General features: G+C 36.2%; 1 protein-coding gene across 1 annotated transcript in view; it reads right to left on the bottom strand.

Annotated features, from left to right (window-relative positions):
• Nucleotides 1–18,645, bottom strand: part of CFAP47 (cilia and flagella associated protein 47) — a 562,540-nt gene that overhangs the window by 111,581 nt on the left and 432,314 nt on the right. The window contains exons 46-50 of the mRNA XM_040468820.1: nucleotides 15,642–15,817; nucleotides 14,917–15,024; nucleotides 8,451–8,559; nucleotides 4,285–4,389; nucleotides 554–710 (exon numbers count right to left, since the gene is read on the bottom strand). Coding sequence (XP_040324754.1) covers nucleotides 554–710; nucleotides 4,285–4,389; nucleotides 8,451–8,559; nucleotides 14,917–15,024; nucleotides 15,642–15,817 — 655 coding nt within the window. The remainder of the gene's footprint in view (nucleotides 1–553; nucleotides 711–4,284; nucleotides 4,390–8,450; nucleotides 8,560–14,916; nucleotides 15,025–15,641; nucleotides 15,818–18,645) is intronic.

Raw genomic sequence — 18,645 nt, 5'->3', positions numbered from 1 at the left:
AGTTGAGTCAGGTCATAAAAATCTTACAAATCTACTAATTTACATATTTGGTGTTACAGATAAAATTGGAAGAAATTGACTTGGTACAGAGATTTCTAATTTCTTTTTTTTTTAATTTTTTTAAATGTTTATCTATTTTTGAAGGATAAAGAGACAGAGTGTGAGTGGGGGAGGGGCAGAGAGAGAAAGGGAGACACAGAATCTGAAGCAGGCTCCAGGCTCTGAGCTGTTAGCACAGAGCCTAATGTGGGGCTTGAACTCATAAGCTGTGAGATCATGACCTGAGCTGAAATCTATGCTTAACTGATTGAGCCACCCAGGCGCCCCTAGACTTCTAATTTCTGATTCTGGCTCCACCATTTGTAAGCTGTGATTTCAGCCAAGATACTTCATCTCTCACATCTTGTTTTCTCTTTTACAAAATGATGGTGTTGAAAAAGCTAATGGATTCCTAAAGTGTCCATTATCTCTAAAATGCTTGGATTCTGTGATAAAACAGCTTTCATTAATAATTACAAAATAACATACGTAATATATATTTAAAAAAACTTACTTGTTAGTATGATATCGATTAGAACATCTTCCTTGGTGGGATTTTGGAAAGTTATAACAACAGATGATTGAAGACTGAGGTATGCGGTTATTCTTTTTATGTCTATAGGCTGGGGGAATAGTCCTATTCCAGAGAGGAAGAATCTCCATTCTGTAAACTGTTTAAAGATAAACATTCATGATACATATATCCTAATCATGTACATTTTATTTGCAACACTTAGTAAATGTAATATGCATAAACATCTTGGCAGGTAAGAGACATTTTGTTGTTAATATTAATATGCAGTTATATTTTTCCTTTCTTTTCCAAATTCTTTTTGATTTCACTGAAATTTCAGCGTATTTCTACACTTAAAAAAAGGGGCAAAAGACCCATACTCAAAATATTAAACATATTTCTATGCATAAAAGTTTATTTATAGCAACATAAAAGAGAAATCTTAATGAAAACCTTGCATTTCTTTTCAAGGTTTTTTAAGAAATCAATTTGTCTAGCAAACTGGATACTAAATACTGCATGAAGTTTCCAAAATCTTAGGGTGAATTTCAAATGAAATTCAGATAGTTATCACATGAAGGCAAAGATGGTGAGGCACAGATTGAAGCCCCATTAAAAGGAAGTGTGCACAATTGCATGGCATATTATTTATCCCCACCGTCTAGTACAGTGTACGTTCTGGTAGGACAAGATGGGGAGAAGAGCTCAAAAATTATGTGAAGGAGATCACACGTAGCCATTGTTCTTATCTGGGTTTCGTAAGCCTATAAAGCACTGTTTGAAAATGTTCCCTTTGTGTTCATTTAGAATGATAGTCCCGAAAGTACAGCAGACTCTGACTCAGTTCTCTGCACTGAATACTTTGCTAATGTTACAGATGAATAAGGAGGTCACTAAATGAAAACCAACACAAAATAACCTAGTTTATAATGTATTAAACTACATAGATGTGTCCAAGCCTAAATTCCAACAAAAGAGGGAAACTTTTAAGACTGTTTCAAACGAGGATAGGTGATGAAGTAAATCCATAAAATGCTGTGTCTGCATAGGAAGGATTTAAAGGGAAGTTTTACCTGCATATATCTTCAGATGACTGCATTACTTTCAGTTAGACATTTTACTAACAACATACAAGTACACTATGTTTTCACTTATGATGTCCTACCTTGATTACACACAACTGAATGACTGGGATTAAGCATCAGGATTCAATTACATTAACAACTGTTTTACATAAATTACTTACTTCTTTTGGCTACTTGATAAAATTCAATCCTGAAGGACAGAAATAAAGTTACTTTAAACCACTGGGAGTGAACCAAACTACAAAAGCAAGGAGGCCAATGTCAGCATGTTCATGTTTTGCCATATGGCCTGGAATACTGGAGCTTCTAAATTAAACCATATCCCATATTACTGAATGCTAGTATCCAACAACTGCTCTGGCATTGCTTAAATTATCCCCTTGGGTTCAGGGAGGGGAAACTAAAGAGTATCCAAATGAACATGTGCGTTAAAAAATAGTGACATATTTAGCCCATCTTTATCTCTAACTTTTTTGAATGAAGACACAGCAAACCCTTTAAAGATCCAATTCCCATGTTTCTGAAAGATAATTAGTGGAGGTAAAAGATAGCAAATCTCGCTTACACACTAAGCAGAGCTCAAGGACAATACAGCCTCCTAAGAATTAACAAAGTTTTCATAGACACAGGCTGCAAGAATCACAGATTCATGCTGGGTAATCAAACCAGTCTGACTTTATGTCTTCTTTCATTTTTGCTATTCTGACCTCTAGATACAGCAAGTCACACAATCAAATATGAATGAAATAATGGCAACTATGTGAAAATAAAATTAAAACAACTGAAAACCAAGAAAGAAAATCTAAGAACATCAGTCTGGTCTCTAAGAGAAGGCCTGATTGCCAGGTTTGCAGCCTACTATTGTTGCTCTTATTCTGTTACACTGTAACACAATCTCATTTAGAGACTCTGGTAGCATATTTACAGTAGTTCCTGATATTTACAGTAGTGAAGCCCTAGGCAAAGTAACCTCAGGATTCAAAATGCGCACAAACAACTTTAGAGCGAAGTTAGAGTTTTACAAAGCAGGGGCTCTTTACCTGGCTCCAAACCGGAAATGAATGAAATGAATGATAAACTATAGCCACTTCCTTTAGTTCAACAAGGACAAATGATCAGAAATAGTTCAAATTTATCATATAAGGACTGACATTTGTAGACTTTAGATTAAGCAGCTACTCATTTGTGTGTGTCAGGTCAACTACATAAGAGAGGGATAGAAACCTACATTAGTGTTTCCCTAATGGTTAAAAGTTACTGTGTACTCTTAGAAAAGTAAAACCTTTAACTTTATTTTTAAAAATATCTTCTTTAGATGGCTACATATAAATAATACCATATACCATATTTCCAGAAGTTCATTCAATTAATACTTTCCAAGAAACTGTTTTTGCTGGCTAAACAGCTAAACACAGTTTTTGCTGTGTGGATGAATTAGATAAAAGAGGAAGTCCCAAATGATTCAGGGATAAAATGAAAAAGAATGGCAAAGAAAATAAAAAGGAAAGGCAAGAAAAATCTTAACAAGGCAGCACATTGAAAAAGTTGAAGGGGTCTGCATCCAGGAGCTGAAAGGATAAATGAATTATTGATTTAAATCTAACCACAGGTAAATCTTTGGAGATGTGCTACAACTTCGAAGGAGATGCTCAGGGTGACTGAAATCAAGCACCAGTGTTAATCTGAGTTACAAAAGTTGTGTTGATTACATACTTATTTAAGTTCTTTTGTGTTTGATACAGAATTTCACGGGGTGCCTGGTTGGCTCAGTAGGTTAAGAGTCCGAGTTGGGTTCAGGTCATGATCTCATGGTTCATGAGTTCGAGCCCCGCGTCAGGCTCTGTGCTGACGGCTCAAAGCCTGAACCCTCCTTCAGAGTCTGTGTCTCCCTCTCTCTCTGCCCCTCCCCCACTTGTTCTCTCTGTCTCTCAAAAATAAATAAACATTAAAAAAAATTAAAAACAAAAGAATTTGACATTGAATTTCTAGGCTAGGGTTTTCTAAAGCTGAGATGTAGAACTGAAAGTAGAGTTGCACTGCTGATGTGTCAGACTCTTTGAATTGATACAATTTCCACCAGAAATGCAAACAACTAAATTGTCCCTAATGATTAAGATGAAGGGGCCAGGCCCACTATGAAGCAATGATTTAAAAGATCTGCCTTGTGGGGTGCCTGGATGGCTCAGTTGGTTAAGTGTCCAGCTCTTGGTTTTGGCTCGGGTCATGATCTCATGGTTTGTGTGTTCAAGCCCTGCATTGGACTCTGCTGAGAGAGAGAGAGAAAAACACAGCATGAGCGGGGGAGGGACAGACAGAAAGGGAGACACAGAATCTGAAGCAGACTCCAGGATCCAAGCTGTCAGCACAGAGCCTAACGTGGGGCTCCAAGCCACGAACTGTGAGATCATGACCTGAGCCGAAGTTGGATGCTTAAATAACTGAGCCATCCAGGCGCCCCTGAAAGTAGCTTCTTTAGACACCTCCACATGCACAATGTATACTGCATTTCCAAAAGTTCATTTAGTTAATAATTTACAATCCACTTGTTTCACTTGCAAAAAATGTGAAATGAATGAATTACATTTACTTATTTATTGATTTTGAAATTTAATTGACTTTACTTGGTCCAAGAATACTTTGTCATACCTGAGCACAGTGGAAGATGATAGAAGCTTGATGACCAGTTCTTCCAAGAGCAGAAGGACAGAAATAAACAGATACCTCTTTGGTGGAGTGAGGAGGTATGGTCAGCTGTGTAAATTCAGAGAGAAAAAGAAAGAGAAAGAAAAATCGATACTTTTATTTGAGTCAGCACCTTTGCATGCTAGGTATATGCCAGACTGATATTCACGTGATTAGTGTGTTACCTTGTACACATTATCCGTTCCCAGTATGCCTGCTTGGGGCATACTGGTATAACAGCCATGGTAAACAGTGTTTAGTGGTGTTTGCACCATGTTCTTCTCCCAGACAATGACCACATGGAGTCACTTGCTCTATACGAGGAAAGCAGGATTAGGTTTTTTTTTTTTTTAATTTTTTTTTTTCTTCTTTTCCACGTTTTTTTTTTATTTCATTTTTGGGACAGAGAGAGACAGAGCATGAACGGGGGAGGGGCAGAGAGAGAGGGAGACACAGAATCGGAAACAGGCTCCAGGCTCTGAGCCATCAGCCCAGAGCCTGACGCGGGGCTCGAACTCCCGGACCGCGAGATCGTGACCTGGCTGAAGTGGGACGCTTAACCGACTGCACCACCCAGGCGCCCCAGGATTAGGTTTTAAAGCTGAGTAAGAACCCTGAATAGTAGAAATATTTAAGAACCCATAGCTTATTGATCATCCCGATACATGTTAAACCTCTGGAAACCTAACTTGTAGCTTTGGCGATGTCAAACGAAATGAACTGATTCTAAGCATAGATGTAAGGAAGGCTTCTTTAGTGTACAATGAAGTGTTCCTTTTTGTCCGATCACATTCACATTCCAGGTGTGACCTGTTAGAATAACTTGAGTCTGAACAGTATTAGAATGAGTCACCTCTTGGGGCGCCTGGGTGGCGCAGTCGGTTAAGCGTCCGACTTCAGCCAGGTCACGATCTCGCGGTCCGGGAGTTCGAGCCCCGCGTCGGGCTCTGGGCTGATGGCTCAGAGCCTGGAGCCTGTTTCCGATTCTGTGTCTCCCTCTCTCTCTGCCCCTCCCCCGTTCATGCTCTGTCTCTCTGTCCCAAAAATAAATAAACGTTGAAAAAAAAAAATTAAAAAAAAAAAAAAAAAAAAAAAGAATGAGTCACCTCTTTAGAGATTGTGAAAGCCAGCAAGTCCATCACAATATAATAAGGATTTGAGTACCTGGGTAATCAGAATGCTATACCGTGAATAATATAATATCTAACATCAACACTTACAGAATGATAAAATGAGAGGGCACATGTCTGAAAAGTAAGTTTATTTTTTTCACTACTGTATTTTGCCAGATAACTTTTGAAAATGTAAAATTGTAAAATAGCAGTGACATTCAAATCCTTGTAGAAGGTAGTACTTAGTGCTTAATAATAATGTTCTGATCATGACCATGAAATACAAATACAAACACAAACTTAATTTTATATTTAGAACAGAGGCAGCTCCTTACTAGATATATGTATGGTTTATCTACAGCAAATATTTATATCTTACGTTGGCTCTCCCTCTGACAGTTAATCACTTAAGTTCATGCACACATAAGGAATATAAATTAATTTCAATATCAACCTTAGTAAAAAAAAAATAAGAAAAGTTGTATTTCATATTTTCTTTCAATTTAACAAATATGAAAAAAGTTCTCTCTCTATATATATATACATATATATGTATAATATATATGTATAATATACATATAAAATCATCTATTTCATTGGAAAAATTATATAGTACTACATTAACTTGGATTTTAATTCTAGTTCTACCACTTACTGACCACATGGGTTTTTTTTAGCCTCTCTGGCCTCAGATTCCTCTTCACTAAATATATGTCAGAAACATGCGGTGAACATAGAGGTAGTGTATACAACCAAGCAGTAACTCAATAAAATTCCCTTATTTCCACCGGAAATTCACTGAAAAATCCCATGTTACAAGAAGGAAAGATAAACACCACTGGTTGGAATTTATCTGCAGCAAATATACTGGCTTAGTATACTGGGATATAGAGAATATATTAAATATAGGACCTTTGTGAAACTTAAAAACATTTAATTACAAACAAGTGTCATCATGATAACTGATGCCAATACGTGAGCTTAAATTGGATCTTAATTCAATAGAGAAAGATAATTGAGGCAGGTGAATAAACTCAAATTTGGACAGAATACTAGATGATGTGGGAGATTAATTACACTATTAAGAAATATAATCTGAAGTATGTAGTGTTGAAATAGCACAATGCCTACAACTTACCTTCAGACTGAACATTAAGAAATGTAAGAGAAAGAGAGAGAGAAAAATATAGCAAGTCATTAATATAAGAACCAAGGTAGAAGGTGTAAGTTTGTGCATTATATTAGTCTTTCAACTTCTCTATATGTTTGAAAATTTTTATAATATATAATTGAAGGGAAACAAGTTTTTATATCATTATTTACCTTGATAATAAGTCTATGCTTACTTATTGAAGCATTTATGAGTAATCATCAATATTTTAAAATCTTTACTTATGTAAACACGAATTCTATGCAACCAAGCCAAGAATAAAGTTAGATATGTGTGTGGGTGTGTGTCTCCCTTTCTAGTATATAGTTATATGTACGATATGTATTATATAGTATATATATATTATAGTTACCACTAATATGTGCTCCTATTTGTTCTATGATATATAGTAGTATTTTTCTCATCTATAAATTTATTTTTGAGTTGTTTCCCAGTATTCAAGTTAAGCACATATTCAGGGCTCAAGAATATTTTATAAGTGTATAAAAACCATGGTTAAAATGTTAAAGAAGGAGACGCCTGGATGGCTTACTCAGTTAAGCATCTGACTCTTGATTTTGGCTCAGGACATGATCTCAAAATTCATGAGTTAGAGCCCCGTGTCAGGCTATGTGCTGACAGCATGGAGCCTGCTTGGGATTCTCTCTCTCTCTCTCTCTCTCTTTCTCTCTCTTTCTCAAAATAAACAAATAAACATTTTAAAATGTTAAAGCAAAAGCTATATGCTTCATTATGCAATATACTGCATTTGTTTTCCCCTGGACTAAAGTTTATATTCTTCTGCAAAAATAATGATATAAAGATATAAGAAACACCACTTTCTAATGAGAAATTTCAGTTATTTGTAAACTATATCCTGACCACCATATTCTGGCTAATTTATGGAGAATATAGTGTTAAGTAATATAAGCATGTGTGTATAGTTATTCTAAGATTAAACTACATACAATTTTAGCAATACCATACTTAGTGATATCTCATTTGACACACTATGGCAGTTAAGAACTAATTTCATATCGTGGTATTATTAGCTGGTAACCAGTGATTTACAAGAGACAGGTATTAAGATATAAATGAAATCACATAGATTTCTTAAACAATCATTAAACAGCAAAGAGTAAAAGCCTTTACTTAAATACCATATCTACTTAGTAGGGCTTCATGATTTAGTGTGAGATCCTCTGAAGAAAATAATCTATCACAATTATCATTTTGAAGTTTGCCTGAAAACACGGTTTTGGTATTCACTGTACATATTTGGTATCATATGTTTGTAAACAAAGATATTGCTGCTAAACCTTTAGATTTTGTTTTGTTACTTGTGGGAGGAGAAAAGTGACTGGGGCCCATTGACTGGTTCTAGTCGCTGCTAGGGATCAAGGAATGAGAAAATGGGATAGAGAAAGGAGAGAGGGTAAGTGCTGTTCACACTGTTTACTAGTGGGGGAGGGGAGGTGGGCAGGAACTCAAGAAGGGCTGGAAGGCTGCCTCCTGGGACCCTGGAAACACAGGACTGCTGAGTCAAAATCATACTACTAGGAAATTATTTCCAAATCTGAATCCTAAAATGGTCAAAAATAAAGCACAATCAGTTTATTTAGAGTTCAGTGATCATGAGTATGACTCTAGCATAGAGAATTTTAAAATTTTAGATGGACACGATATTGTTTTTTTTTTGGATAAATTAAAATTAGGGGGGATATATATGTATACAAATTCTATTTTTAAATTTTAAGCATTTAAAACCTTATGAATAAATCAAATGCCAATATTCCATGGTGTCCCAAACTCAGTATTGGAAAATGCTCTAGTAGTGGTAGGTAACTTGGCTTTCCAAATATACTTACCACCGATCTGTGAACATCCAAGACAAAATTTTCAGGATTACTGTTTGTTGCTTGCAATTCTAAGGTTTCGTGTGTGGGATTAACTAAAGAAATCATCTGAGCCATGCACCTGGGAGGAAACACAAAGCCAGTAAACTTGTTCAATGATAATTTTATAAACTTGATGACTATTAATGGGTTGAACTGCATACCCAAAAAAGATATATTTAAGTTCTCACTCCCAATAACTCAGAATGTGACCTGATCTGGAAATAGGGTCACTGCAGGTATAATTAGGTAAGATGTGATCATACTGGAGTAGGGTGGCCCTTAATCTACTATGACTGGTGTCCATATAAGAAGATAATGTGAAGACACATGAGAAAATGGCCATATAGCAATGGAGGTGGAGATTACAGTGATGCGCCCCTACATCAAGGAATACCAAAGATTTCTGGCAAGCGCCAGAAGCCACAGATGAAAGAAGGATTCTCTCTTATTGGTTTCAGGGGGAACATGGTCCTGCTGAAAACCCTGAATTCAAATTTCTAGCCTCCAGAACTGTGAGACAATACATTTATGTTGTTTTAATCTACCCAGTGGGTGGTACTTGTTATGACAGGCCTAGAAAACTAACATAATAACTTGTGTGAGTTTCAAAATAAGAATAATCATATATGAACTAATGACATTTTGCTAAATTAGTCCCTGATTTTCTATTTTTGAGACCAAATATTATTCCACCCTGGGTACTGGAATATATTCCAGTTTTAGGAGCAATATTTACTCATTATTTTATAACTGTTAAATTCAGCCAAAAAAAGTTAACATAGTCTAGACATAATAACAAAGAGTAAAAAATTCACAAAGTTCTGTCCATTACATTGAAAAGATCCAGACTAATGATGAGTAAATGCCCTCCCCCCAGAAATGTAGCTGATATTTATGCTAAAAGCAAAGAATAATCAAGAGCGTTCATAATTGTCATCCCACTATCATTTTTAATACCTTTTGATGTATAGCATGAAAATTGTCATCTTGCAAAAATGCAAATCAAACCACACTGGGATACCACCTCAAACCTGTTAGGATGGCTGTTATTAAAAAAAAAATAGTATGTATAGGCAAGGATGTAGAGAAAATGGATTAGTGGTCCACTGATGATGGGAATGTAAACTGGTACAGCCACTATGGCAAACAATGGGGGGGGGGTTCTCAAAAAATTAAAAAATAAAACTACTATGTGATCCAAAAATACCACTTTGGACTATATTTCCAAAATAAATTAAATCAGTATCTTAAAAAGATATCTGCATTTCCATGTTAATTGCAGCATTATTCACAATAGCCAAGATATGGAAATAACCTAAATGTTCTTCCACAGAGGAACAGATAAATAAAATGTGATATATACAATGGAATATTATCCAAACGTAAAAAAGAAGGAAATCCTGACATTTGTGACAACATGGATGATCCTAGAGGACATTATGCAAAGTGAAATAAGTCAGACAGAGAAAGACGAATGCAGTGTGATCTCATTTATACATGGAATCTAAAACAGTGAAAAATAGTCTTGTGGGAATTAAAATCAATTTCACTGCAAAGATTAATATAACTTGATGACATCTGAAATGGGCAAAGGTGCAAAAAGTAAGAGAGGTGTATGTAGCCTGTGATTGCCAGTGGACCAAGGGGCAAATATGTAAACTAAAGAGGTACTTGCTTCATTGTTCATCCAGAAAAATGTTTTCAAAGGAACTGAATCTAATAAACCTTTTTTTAATTGCTAGTTTCCCCAATAATGAGAAATGAAGTTTATAATTATAAATGTGTATACTGAGGATTTTTTTTTTTTTTTTTTAGTGCTTATTTATTTTTGAGAGAGAGAGACAGAGTGTGAGCAGGAGAGGGGCAGAGAGGGGGAGACACAGAATCCCCGAAGCAGGTTCCAGGCTCTGAGCTGTCAGCACAGAGCCCAACGCGAGGCTCGAACTCAGGAACTGTGAGATCATGACTTGAACTGAAGTCGGACACTTAACCGACTGAGTCACCCAGGCACCCCAATATACTGAGGATTGTTGATGCACATATTATTTAGGGACAGAATTAAATTTCTTGAGTTAAAACGGTGTTATACTTTTTCCTTGGGTTCCATATTCCTCATAATAAAATATTTTGTTATCAAGATGGTCTCAAACTTAATACACAAAAACAAGGGAAAACTAAAATAATATTACCTGTCAAATCAATGAAAAACAAGAAGGTAATTTTCTTAAATGTTGATTTATTTATTTTTGAGTGAGAGTGTGAGCGGGGAAGGGGCAGAGACAGAGGAAGACAGAGAATCTCAAGCAGGCTCCATGCTGTCAGCAGAGAGCCTGATGCAGGACTCAAGCTCATGAACTTTGAGATCATGACATGAGCCAAAACCAAGTCAGATGCTTAAGTGACAGTCACCAGGTGCCCCAACGAGAAGGTAATTTTAATGTGAACCAAGTGGTAGCACCTTAAAAACCATTTCCAGAATGAAGTGTACATGTGAACTCTGCATTATTTTTTTGACTTCTTATGAGTCTTAACCTCTTTTAAAATAAAAAGACACTTAAAAAAAAAAAAGACAGTGTCAGATGCTGGGGATGAGAAACTATTGTGAACCATGAAGAAGAATGAACTTTCTATAAAATAATAAAACAAAAAATTCCTCCAATATGTAAAGGTTCCTGAGGTGACTAAATTCAATTAATTTCATTAATTTAATTCTGCAAATTAATTAGTAAGTGATCACTACCTGTCATTCTGAAATTCATTAATAATCATCTGTAAGGCAAACAATAAATTAAAGCTTTCTCTGACTTACAAGTGCAGAGTCCTGGGGCGCCTGGGTGGACCAGTGGGTTAAGCCTCAGACTCTTGGTTTTGGACAGCCTTCAGCTCAGGTCCCAATTTCAGGTCATGATTTCATGGTTCACCCACGTTGGGCTCTGTGCTGACAGCGTGGAGCCTGTTTCAGATTTTCTGTCTCCCTCTCTCTCTGCCCCTCCCCCCCCTCAAAATAAATAAAGATTAAAAAAATTTTCAAAATAGAAGTGCAGAGTCATACTAACTCCACTCATCTTTGCTTACACTTGATACAAACCTAGGAACTACATAATGTACCTCCAATATGAATATTTCCACTGCACTGGAGGCTTTTTAGCAAACTTCATGCTCATCATTCAGATGTTTAACAGAAATCTCAAATTTACAGGTCCCAAACTGAGCTCCTGATTCCTACCCTCACACCAGCTCTTCTTATAGTCTCCTCTATCTCAGTTAATGTCACATCCTTAGTTCCAGTTGGTCAGGTCAAAACCTTTAGTGTCATCCATGCCCTGCTGTTTTCCTTATGCCTCAAATAGTAGTAGTCATTAGCTCCAATTTAAAAAATAACCCATAACTGAACACTTCTCTCCACATTCACTGGTAATACTCTGGCCCAAGCCGCTATCACCTTGGTCCTGAATTAGTGTAATGACCTCCTAACTGATATTCCTCTCACATCACATACAGATATCAATTCCAGGTAGACTGTACATATAAATATAAGCGGTCGAGACAATATATTTTTCTAGAAAGAACAGTGAAGTTCTTAATGACGTTGGAGTATGGAAGAACAGGAGAAAACAAAAAGGTAGAGAAACGACATTAAAATTAAGAATTTAATTTTGTTAAAAGACTCTATTAAGGGACTGAAAGGGAAACTCACAAGATAAGAAGGAATATTTGCAACATATATAAACCCACAAAGGTTTGTATCTAATATATATAAAGACTTATAAAGATATAAAGGAAAATACAAACTAACAGAAAAATGGTGAAGGGACATGAACGGGCACTTCAAAAAAGCCTATAACAAAATGGTCAATAAATACATGGCAGATACTCAACCTCATTAGTCATGAAGGAAATGTAAATGAAAGGTATATTGATGAACCACTTTATACACATCAGAATGGTCAAAATTAGTCTTACCATACCCACGTACTTGAGAATGTGAAGCAATTACAATTCACGTACGGCCGGTGGGAGTGTAAATAAATACAACCAATTCTGAACTCTGTCATTATCCACTACATTAGAGTGATATTGCATTCCTATGTTTGTACCCCCAAAAAAATGGGCATAAATATGCAACAAAAGCATATACAATGTTACATACAACACGTTTCATAATATACCAAACCGGGGGAAAAAAACACAAAAGTCTATTAACAATAAGAAGGATTTTTTTTTTGCAGGAACGAAAATAAATGAAGAATCGTAGATAGAACAACATGAATGGGTCAATAAGTCCTGAATATCATTCAAATATGAGTGAAACAAGCATCAGAGAAAGTTTTGAATAGGAAAAAAGGAGTACAAAATTTATAATTAAAGAAAAAGACCATGACCTCTTAAAATGACCATTCATATCTCAAGTATATCACAAAAAATATTACCAACAAGAAATAGGAACAGAACATTATAATAAAAAAAAACCACATAAATCAAACATCCAAACAACAACAACAAAAATGGTCTTGGATGTTGACAGCTGACCTGAAAATTCAACAGAAAGATTGGAAGATAAATTCAAATAAATCTAACTTAATACAAAAGCACAAATGTTGGTAAAAAAGGCCAAAATATAAGAAAATTAAAATAGCCCCCAAGTTCTAAAACTAAAACATGGCTGTTTTAGGAAGAGACAAAATAGAGAGCATAATTTGAGACTTCCAGAAACTGAAAATCATGTGTTTCCATATTGAAAGGAACCCCAACCACCTAGAAAAATGTATGAAAATAGAGCCACACCAATTTATAACATTAAAACATTTTAAAGACACTGAGTACAATTAATGGCCAGACAAACTTCCAAAGAGGATAAGGATCCATAATAAGGCTGGCTCACAAAATAGTTATTATCAAACATGTTTTAATAATATGTAATTTTCAATTATACACAGTACAACTTGGATCAAAAGAAATATGCTTTAGAAAACCATGTACAAAAGTAACAAGAACTTAAAAAGAAAGAGAAAAGGTGAGCACCTTTTAGTGGAATGAAAAAAAACCACATGATTGTAAAACTGGCCGAGCTAAACATTTTCACATAAGTGTATTCGATTTGTTATATACACATATAGTTTTCATACATTAATATATTTTTAAAACGAGAAAAAATATACAACTAGAAAGACATTTGTTAATAACTTGAAGTAGACACTGCTGCTGCCCTACCCAGTTCCCCTAGAAGATCTTCACCAGTTCTCTAGCCCCAGACTCCAACCTCTACATGTCGCTGTTCGTCTTCCATCTGAGACCTTCAGATGATTCCCTTGGGCCCTGCTGTCTCCTCAAGTGTACAGATAGTAGAAGTGCCTGGGAGTTTATACCTCTTCCCAAGGAAGCCTATAGTGACTAGTTTGGGGAGTTCAAAAGCTCAGCATCTTGGCATCAGGACAAACTCTGAGATGTCATTTATGCTCCAGAGCTGTCTGCAGGATCAGATAAAGTCTGGGACTGTACCTGCAATCATGAGCTTGCTTACTTCCTCCCTTTTCTTATCCTGCTTCCCATATTCTCTTACTGATTTTTCTCACTGAGATCACTTCCTCAACAAATCACTTGCTACAGATTTATTTGGCTAACAGATCTGGCACTGGGAGAAATCAACATTCTTCTGGTGTACTAAGGGAGAGAAATTAACAAACAGGTACTGATTTGCCCACTAGTGTGCATGCTCTTTAAAGGTAGGAATAGTGACTTGGTTACCCCTATGTACCAGCATCGAAACTGGTGCCAGACACGTAATAGGAACTCAACTATGTAAATATAAATGGTCATATCTCAAGGGCACGCACTATTAGCCAAGTGACCAAGTATTCTCCACTGCCCACTACTTACCCTCTGCTTTGCTTTGACCAAACTTCAGTCGGCCTTCTATCTTTCCCAAAGGCCCCTGAGCTCTGCTTGTTCCCAAGCCTGAGCAAGCACAAAAAAAGTGCAACATGCCTCCTTTCTCTGCTTCTCCTGGGAATTGGCTTACCACAGCATTGCTCCTTTTCCTATCTGTCCCCACCAGTCATTTTCCTTTCTATGTCCAGTTTTCCCTCCAAAGACTCTGCTTAACGCTTCTTGTCCCACCTTTACCTTTTACTGTTTGATTGTGGGATGCTTGCAGATTTCTGAGATCAGCATTCTCCAACTATTTCAATAGTTCCTTTCTTTCCCTTGCAATAATCATTTTGAATAAAGGCCTCTCTATACTAAGCCCTGATTTGTTTTTCTTTCGCATAAGTTTTCCATGGGGTAGTTTCAATATCAAACCTTCCCTGGAAAAGAAAATCAATGACTGAAAATATATTTATGTCTTATCAAAAAAGATCAAGTGGATTATAACAATATTCTTTGAGAAAATTTTTTTCTTTACATGAAATAATTTTATCTATTAAATGGAACTTACTTGCCAAGGTCACATTGTACTTCTGGTATTGTGGTTGGTTTCGGTAATTCAGTAGTTAATCTCAGTAAATACCAAAACTCCAGAGCCATATTAGGTTGAAAAACAATGCTGGTGGAGAAAAACACACAAAATCTTGTCAGTGACTTTAGTTTGTGTCAAACCTGGCAGACAAAAATCCTAAATAGGTGGTTTCAAGTACAATATTTGACAACTGTTCGTGACAAATTCTACTCTTGTTGTAGATATATTAAAAATTTTTCATTTTTGGTGAGAAAATCACTTTATTATTCAGAAAAACAGTGTCATCATTAATATCTGTTTAATAAATGCCTGTTGAATGAATGAAAAATGTTTAATGAATTCAAATATCTTGCAAGAGCTATAACAAGCGAAGTCCTGCTTTCTGTGATTAAAGCCAACTTAGTTTGTTGAATAGAACGCATGTATATTTTCATGCGAAGGCTACCAAGTGACATGCAACTCTGGAGAGCTTCCCTTATAGTCTGCGTGTGCTCACCTTTGGGGGAAACAGAGACAGAACCTGTGACTGTCTACAAGTAGAACCAGAAAAAAAACTAACTAAATAAAAAATCAATAAAACCGGGCTGGCATCTCAGCTCTGTCATCTTTTATATGAGGAGACTTGAACAAGTCACTTAAAATAATTTTGAAGGCTTAATTTCAGAGGATCGACAATAAAATATAATGCTACACTCCCACCATACCTTTCATTTCTACAGCCCAGAGTTGCTGGAGAATACCGTGCCACATACTTAGTACATTCTAGTGGATACAGCTGAAGTTTCTTGATTCCATTAAGAGCAGCATTTGATAACTGCACATCTAAGTGAATAATTCTCTTTTTTGGATTAGAGAGAGGTATTTCAATGCAAATGCTCTCCTAGAATTACAGAACAAATGTATAATCAGCTCTTAGTGTCAGCACTGAATTAGTATTCTACAAAAGCAAATGTAAAGAAAACTTTCACACAACAAAAGGCCATTTGTTTCATTTTTCTGCTTGATCTACTATTGAATATATCTCACTCACCTTTAATCTCTTATATGTTTTCCTTGACTAGTTTTGGCAAATGGTAACATTATTATTTTTTACAACAACAAATACTCCAAGACATCCATCTAGCTAAATGCTCAGGAAAGTGTAAAATTACTTCTAAAATATAGTTTTCTTCAATACCATTATTACCATGAGGTCCATTTGTCAATGTTTCCCCTAGCTGTGGTACTCAAACTTTAGCATGCATAAGAATCCTCTGCAGAGGTTGCTAAAACATAGATAACTGGTCCCCTACCCCAGAGATTCTGATTCAGTAGCTCTGGCATGGGGCCTGAAAATACATCTTTTCTTTTCTTTTCTTTTCTCTTTTCTCTTTGCTTTGCTTTTCTTTTCTCTTTTCTTTTCTTTTCCTTTCTTTCTTTCTTTCTTTTTTTCTTTGAGAGAGAGACCGAATCATAAGCAGCCTCCAGGCTCAGCATGGAGCCCCACACAGAGCTGGATCTCACGACTGAGATCATGGCCTGAGCCGAAATCAAAAGTTGGACACTTAACTAACTGAGCCACCCAGGCGCTCCCCCACCTCTTTTTAGAAAGAGAGAAGAAATGTATTTGTTTTTCTGAAAAATTTTTAAAGTTTATTTTTGAGAGGGCAGGGGAGGGGCAGAGAGAGACGGAGACACAGAATCCAAAGCAGGCTCCAGGCTGTGAACTGTCAGCACAGAGCCCAACATGGGGCTCGAACTCATGAACTGAGGGATCGTGACCGGAGCCAAAGTCAGACGCTCAAGCGACTTAGCCACCCAGGTGCCCAGAAAATATGTATTTCCAAAAAGTCCTATTGATTCAGAGGATACAATCTGTAACATCAGCATTGAGTACTAGGGAAAATCTGAACTAAGAAGACAAATTATGCTGATAATACAAACTATCTTCTTGTTTAGATTCCTTCCTTCTATTTTGGTTTTTCCTGTCCTGCCCCCTAGCTACCTACATCTACTCAGCCCTGGAAGGCACTCTTTACTGTTCCAAGTTCTTGATTCCCATGCTGGACTTTTCTGGCTAATGACTTATATTTCATCCCATTACAGCCGTGATCTCCATGACATTAAAGACCATTAATTGAAACGAAAGTGTTAAAGGTGATTAGCAGGCAGGACATATCTCAATCTTAAGCAAAGACTGTTTAAATTGTCTAAAATGCCTTACCCTAATGAAATAGAGAATGTTGGACATTTCATTCATAATTCAAAGCGTGGTAATGGATGTACTTTAGGACTTGGAGGTATTTTGAAACTTATCAAATTAAAGGAGTGACAAAAACAACCTTGATGTTAAGCTGGTAGGTACAGGTGGTGATGGGGAGAGAGTTATTCACAAAACATATCTTTAAGATAGACATTACAGCTTCATCCGAGGAACGAACATTTGCTAGATTACCAATATATAAATAAATGAGTGGATAAATGTAACATTTGGGGTGAATAGAAATAGCATTTAGTATGGTGAACAACATCTGGTAAGGAAAGATGAAAAACAAGAATATATACAAATTTACAACTGAATTGGGATATCATTTAAATTTTTTTTTTTTTTAACATTTATTCATTTTTGAGAGATAGAGAGAGACAGAGCATGAGCAGGGGAGGAGCAGAGAGAGAGGGAGACACAGAATCCAAAGCAGGCTGCAGGCTCCAAGCTGTCAGCACAGAGCCCGATGTGGGGCTCAAACCCACTAACTGCGAGATCATGACCTGAGCCCAACTCAGACGCTTAAGTGACTGAGCCACACAGGCGCCCCATGGGATATCATTTATTACAAATCAGATTTAATTATAAATGCAATGGAAAATGGCCACTGCCAATAGTTTCAGAAGATATTAGAATCATGGATTCCTAAAATATATGGGCATTTAAATTGCTATATTAAAATAATCAATGTTCATAATCATAAAGAAGGAAAAGTAAAAATATCAAATGCAAAAAACCCAATAATGACATTATGTCACAAAGTTTATAATTTCATGAGACTGTTATAGAATTTAGCCTTCTAGGAAGTTTCTAAGGGTCAAACAGATCAACAACTAAACCATATGACCAGGATAACAAATACCAACAACCATATATTGGCCTAGAAACTTTGCCCAGGTCTTTAGACAGAAAACTAAAATGAGACAACGTTGGACTAGACATTTGTCCTGGTCTATTACTCAGATATTTCTTAGAGATGATTGGTGTCAGTCTATAATAATGCCATAGCTTCTTCTTCATAAAAGTAAAAAGTGATTTTCAAAATGTTTTCACCACAACCTCAAGGAATTAATTAAATAACGGCCCACATACACGTACCACTGAAAAAAAAGATTCACAAAACATTCCTTACTCTTCCCACACATGACATTTTCTGATACTTTCTATTTTCTTTTATTCTATTTCTTTATTTTGTAATTTTTAAAATTTTTTAATTAAAAAAAAATTTAATGTTTAATTTTTAAGGAAAAAGAGAGCATGAGCAGGGGAGGGGCAGAGAGAGAAGGAGACAAAGAATCTCAAACAGGCTTCAGGCTCTGAGCTGTCAGCACAGAGCCTAATGCGGGGCTCAAACCCACAGACCGCGAGATCATGACCTGAGCTGAAGTCAGGCACTTAATGACTGAGCTACCCAGGTGCCCCCTACTCTATTCTATTTCTTAAAAAAAAGAAATAATAATAAT

This window comes from Herpailurus yagouaroundi, unplaced genomic scaffold (genome assembly GCF_014898765.1).
Source record: "Herpailurus yagouaroundi ecotype Mexico unplaced genomic scaffold, PumYag 67793, whole genome shotgun sequence".
In the NCBI taxonomy this organism is placed as follows: domain Eukaryota; kingdom Metazoa; phylum Chordata; class Mammalia; order Carnivora; family Felidae; genus Herpailurus; species Herpailurus yagouaroundi.
The sequence above is the reverse complement of the archived record's forward strand: the minus strand, read 5'-3'. Positions and strand labels throughout refer to the sequence as shown.